The following is a 5,989-nucleotide window of genomic DNA, read 5'->3' as shown; positions in this document are numbered from 1 at the left end:
ATTGTTAACTGTCTCAGCATAAAGTCTAGGTAAAGCAGCGTTCGAAATAGTCTTTCTACACGGCATCTGATAATTAGGGTTCAGAGCTTCAACAAATTGTTTGAAATGATAATCTTCAACTATCGAAAACGGATAGTACTCTTTACAAATCATTAGGAGTAAAAGAGAATCTAGCTTTTCTTTGCTTTTGGAGCATAGAGGCTTAATTGACCGAAAGTAGTTGCTTACAGTATTAGAAGTGCTAATCGGTTGTGGTGTTTCTTCTGTGATCGGTTCTTCTGCAGATGATGTGCACGGTTGTTGTGTTCTATGTTGTGGAACAGTTGGGTGTTTGCGATCTATGTGTCGTTTAAGATTTGAAGTTGATCCATTGTTCCAGCTTATGACGCATTGGCAATAGCGGCACTTTGCTCCTCCGTCGCATTTTGAGAAGTGTTGCCATATATCACTCGTTGGTGCCATTATATGAGGTAACGATGAATTCCTGGAATTAGGATGTATTGTTCAACACTCTTTAATATTGGTAACCTTTCCTAAACACGAACAAACATGCAAACACGAGGCAATGAAAACTTACCTAACAATCGATGAGAAAATAAAATGCTTTTCTTTGTAGCTTTGCTTGATCACTTTATTGGTTTTATATGGTTAAAATGTAGTCCTTTCTTTTCACAAACTGCTAGCTGCTATTCACACCACGATGTCTTGCCAATTCTGGTAATACGAAACAATGCGCCAGTGAGACGACACAGGTTCTGTCAAGATGAAAATTTACAGTGAACTTTCTACATACTTGTGTGTGATCAAAAACTGTTTAATGAAATGCACTATCGGTTGAGGGTTATAAATTGGTTGTGTTTTTATTTAGAGAAATCTTGACAAACTGATTTTTACTAACTGTCCTGAGCAAACATTTTAGGTTTTAATATTAAAACTATATTGATGTCAAATTTGGGAATGCCATGTGTTCCAAGCCAAATTTGACCACAGATGACATAGCAAAAGTTCACTATGGCCTTTTACGTACCAGATTGCAACTGCCAGGCTACCAGGCTGGCAGTGCTGCCAGTTTGTCGCAAAGCTGGCAAAGTCATTGTTTGGCTTGAATCGGCGCAATTGAAGCGCAACCGTGTGGTGAAATATAAAATCAACATTTACTACACATAAATTTATAGTAGGTACATCAAAACGCTTTCATACTTTCTTCAATCCACGCATTATTTTTCATTTTACAAAACGACTTTTTATTTTGTACCAAATGTATTTCATTTCACGGTTGCAAGAATTAACGTTATTGTCCATTCTGTCGAGCTAAATAAAATCCTACAATTCCTACAACAATCCTACAACAATCCTAATCCTACAATAACGATTTTCTCAGCTTTGCGACAAACTGGCAGCACTGCCAGCCTGGTAGCCTGGCAGTTGCAATCTGGTACGTAAAAGGCCATAGTGAACTTTTGCTATGTCATCTGTGGTCAAATTTGGCTTGGAACACATGGCATTCCCAAATTTGACATCAATATAGTTTTAATTTTAAAACCTAAAATGTTTGCTCAGGACAGTTAGTAAAAAAATCAGTTTGTCAAGATTTCTCTAAATAAAAAAACAACCAATTTATAACCCTCAACCGAGAATGCATTTCATTAAACAGTTTTTGACCACACACAAGTATGTAGAAAGTTCACTGTAAATTTTCATCTTGACAGAACCTGTGTCGTCTCAATGGCGCATTGTTTCGTATTACCAGAATTGGCAAGACATCGTGGTGTGAATAGCAGCTAGCAGTTTGTGAAAAGAAAGGACTACATTTTAACCAAAACTGGCAGCACTGCCAGCCTGGTAGCCTGGCAGTTGCAATCTGGTACGTAAAAGGCCATAGTGAACTTTTGCTATGTCATCTGTGGTCAAATTTGGCTTGGAACACATGGCATTCCCAAATTTGACATCAATATAGTTTTAATTTTAAAACCTAAAATGTTTGCTCAGGACAGTTAGTAAAAAAATCAGTTTGTCAAGATTTCTCTAAATAAAAAAACAACCAATTTATAACCCTCAACCGAGAATGCATTTCATTAAACAGTTTTTGACCACACACAAGTATGTAGAAAGTTCACTGTAAATTTTCATCTTGACAGAACCTGTGTCGTCTCAATGGCGCATTGTTTCGTATTACCAGAATTGGCAAGACATCGTGGTGTGAATAGCAGCTAGCAGTTTGTGAAAAGAAAGGACTACATTTTAACCATATAAAACCAATAAAGTGATCAAGCAAAGCTACAAAGAAAAGCATTTTATTTTCTCATCGATTGTTAGGTAAGTTTTCATTGCATCGTGTTTGCATGTTTGTTCGTGTTTAGGAAAGGTTACCAATATTAAAGAGTGTTGAACAATACATCCTAATTCCAGGAATTCATCGTTACCTCATATAATGGCACCAACGAGTGATATATGGCAACACTTCTCAAAATGCGACGGAGGAGCAAAGTGCCGCTATTACCAATGCGTCATAAGCTGGAACAATGGATCAACTTCAAATCTTAAACGACACATAGATCGCAAACACCCAACTGTTCCACAACATAGCACACAACAACCGTGCACATCATCTGCAGAAGAACCGATCACAGAAGAAACACCACAACCGATTAGCACTTCTAATACTGTAAGCAACTACTTTCGGTCAATTAAGCCTCTATGCTCCAAAAGCAAAGAAAAGCTAGATTCTCTTTTACTCCTAATGATTTGTAAAGAGTACTATCCGTTTTCGATAGTTGAAGATTATCATTTCAAACAATTTGTTGAAGCTCTGAACCCTAATTATCAGATGCCGTGTAGAAAGACTATTTCGAACGCTGCTTTACCTAGACTTTATGCTGAGACAGTTAACAATGTTAAAAAAAAAATCTAATAGATGCCGAAACAATTGCGTTAACGGCTGATGCCTGGACAAGCATAAGCAACACAAGTTATTGTGCATTGACAGCACACTATATTACTAAAGATAGCTTGTCTTGTTCATATTTATTAGAATGCGGAGAGGTATCGGAAAGTCACACAGCACCAAATTTAGCCAGTTGGATCCGATCGATTATCCAATGATTTGATATAGAAAAAAATATTCATTTTGGTGACTGACAACGCGGCCAACATGGTAGCTACTGCCGATAGTTTGAACTTACCACATTTGCCATGCAGTGCTCATACGTTAAATTTGGTGGTAAAAAACGCAATAAAAGCGTCTATTACAAACACAGTTGAAGAAGCGAAGCGTGTTGTGATGTTTTTTAAAAGGAGTGCTAAAGCAACTTATAAATTGTTTGAAATGCAAACCAAATTGAACTATGCCCAACAGAAATTAAAACAAGATTGTCCAATTCGCTGGAATTCAACTTACGAAATGTTGAAAAGATTAAAAAATAACAGAATTCCGTTAGTTTCCTGTGTGGCGTCAATTAACATTAAATCAAAATTAGAAGAACGTGATTGGACCGTAATCGAACAAGCGACAAGTGTTCTCGAACTTGTTAATGCAGTCACTATTGAAATTATAGGTGAAAAAATAGTCACGCTTTCAACAATGGGTGTTCTTATAAGATCGTTGTTAAAAAAAATTTCAGAAAAAATGGAAAACGAAGCATGTGTAAGGAAGTTTCTAAACTATGCAAAGAAATAGTACGAGGTATTAAGGAAAAGTTTGAATGTATGTTTGATTCAGAAATTATCAATAGCGCTATAATCCTAGATCCACGATTCAAAAAAGAAGGTTTTTTAGGAGACGTTGCTCGATATGAATCTTGCTACGATAATTTAGTTAGCAAATTAATTCCTTTGCAATCAGAAGCAAATGACTCAGATGAAGGTTCACAACAAGAAACATTTGAAAATGATGATGTTTGGGAAGTGTTCAAATTCCAAGAGCAAACACCCGTTAACAATTTTAATCCAAGAATATCTGCCGTTTCTGAACTTGATAGATATTTATCGGATAAAAAAATTAAAATCAAAGACGATCCTCTACATTGGTGGCACACTCGTGGTGAAGTATATCCTACCTTGCATAAGTTTGTGAAACAATATTTATCAATTCCAGCCTCTTCAGTTTCATGTGAACGTATTTTTTCAAAAGCGGGCCAAATTTTAACGGAAAAGCGCAGCCGCATAACATCACAAAAATTAAAAGAAATGATGTTTATTCAACATAACTACAGACCAGAATGAGGTATTTCGAATCGATAAGGTTTAGTTGAAGAAAGAATGTCGAAACGACTATAAATGTAACACATAACATAACAAACCCAAACTGTTTGTATAGTTTTAATACGTTAGATTAAGAAGATAGTAATTAAAAAACAGAAAAAGTAGATTTATTTGCGTAAAATTTATTTAATAAAGAAATGAATTTACATTACGAATTTCATTATCAAATTTACATCAATACATCAAAAATCGACATATGAGGGATTGTAGCATAACGCACCTGTACTCTAATTCCTTGGAGCTCTGATTGCTATGGAGATCAATTTAATTTTACCAACGTTGTAAAAAAGAACGAAAATGCATCTAGAATATTGCACATCAACTAAACAAAGCATGCTGCAATTAAACGATGAATGCTTTTTCATCTAACTGTCAAAATGATCCCACGGTTTTTGCCCGAATTGATTGATTATTCGTCCTCTTTTTAATAAACCACAAAATATCCAAATAAACTTTAAAACGATCCATTCTCATGGAGATTCCGGAGCCGATTCCGATTCCGCAGCCGATTCCGCTTCCGAAGACGATTTTGCTTCCGGAGTTGATTCCGGAGCCAATTCTGAATCCGATTCCGGAGCCGACTCCGATTCCGGAACCGATTTCTATTCTGGAACCGACTCCGATTCCGGAACCGATTCTATTTCGGAGCCGATTCCGGAGCCGTTTCCGGAGCCGTTTCCGGAGCCGATTCCGGAGCCGATTCCGATTCCGATTCCGGAGCCGATTCCGATTCCGGAGCCGATTCCGATTCCGGAGCCGATTCCGGAGCCGATTCCGGAGCCGATTCCGATTCCGGAGCCGATTCCGGAGCCAATTCCGGAGCCAATAACGGAGCCAATTCCGGAGCCGATTCCGATTCCGGAGCCGATTCCGAAGACGATTTTGCTTCCGGAGTTGATTCCGGAGCCAATTCTGAATCCGATTCCGGAGCCGACTTCGATTCCGGAACCGATTTCTATTCTGGAACCGACTCCGATTCCGGAACCGATTCTATTTCGGAGCCGATTCCGGAGCCGTTTCCGGAGCCGTTTCCGGAGCCGATTCCGGAGCCGATTCCGATTCCGATTCCGGAGCCGATTCCGATTCCGGAGCCGATTCCGGAGCCGATTCCGGAGCCGATTCCGATTCCGGAGCCGATTCCGGAGCCAATTCCGGAGCCAATAACGGAGCCAATTCCGGAGCCGATTCCGATTCCGGAGCCGATTCCGATTCCGGAGCCGATTCCGATTCCGGAGCCGATTCCGATTCCGGAGCCGACTCCGATTCCGGAGCTGATTCCGATTCCGGAGCCGATTCCGGAGCCGATTCCGATTCCGGAGACGGAGTCGGAATCGGAATCGATTCCGGAGGCGGAATCGGAATCGGGTAGGTCCGATTCCGAGCTCCCACCACTACTTTATTGGTGCTCCCAATCTTCTTGAATAGCAGCAAAATGTTGATATATTTTTTGTAGCAAGTTCTTTATTACTCCCGCTCTAGCTGCAGCGAGGCAAACACTCCTCAGCGAAAACAAGATCTCTTGCTTCGTCTAAACGTTTTGGTGGCTCGTAGTCAAACACCTTAGCCTGCAGTCAAGCTAAACTGTCCCGCATATGCTCAGCATCGCCCAGCTTATGCTCTGCAGTTAGCTCATCCTCCGTTGTGACGGGCGTAAGTTCAAAGCCCTCGGGGAGGAGGTGAGCATAGCCATCTTGGCCAACGTAGATCGAATTTTTAATCTACCCCTCCC

At 39.8% G+C, this 5,989-nt stretch overlaps 1 protein-coding gene across 1 annotated transcript; it reads left to right on the top strand.

Moving 5' to 3' along the window:
• Positions 1-4,841: 4,841 nt before the first annotated feature.
• Positions 4,842-5,557, top strand: LOC133393840 (clumping factor A-like; the record flags this gene model as incomplete). Its single annotated transcript, XM_061660623.1, has 2 exons — positions 4,842-5,125; positions 5,257-5,557. Coding segments are annotated over 2 exons (585 nt in total), but the record flags the coding sequence as incomplete, so codon positions are not given.
• Between the last annotated feature and the right edge of the window lie 432 nt (positions 5,558-5,989).

This window comes from Anopheles gambiae, chromosome 3 (assembly GCF_943734735.2).
Source record: "Anopheles gambiae chromosome 3, idAnoGambNW_F1_1, whole genome shotgun sequence".
Taxonomy (NCBI): domain Eukaryota; kingdom Metazoa; phylum Arthropoda; class Insecta; order Diptera; family Culicidae; genus Anopheles; species Anopheles gambiae.
The sequence above is the reverse complement of the archived record's forward strand: the minus strand, read 5'-3'. Positions and strand labels throughout refer to the sequence as shown.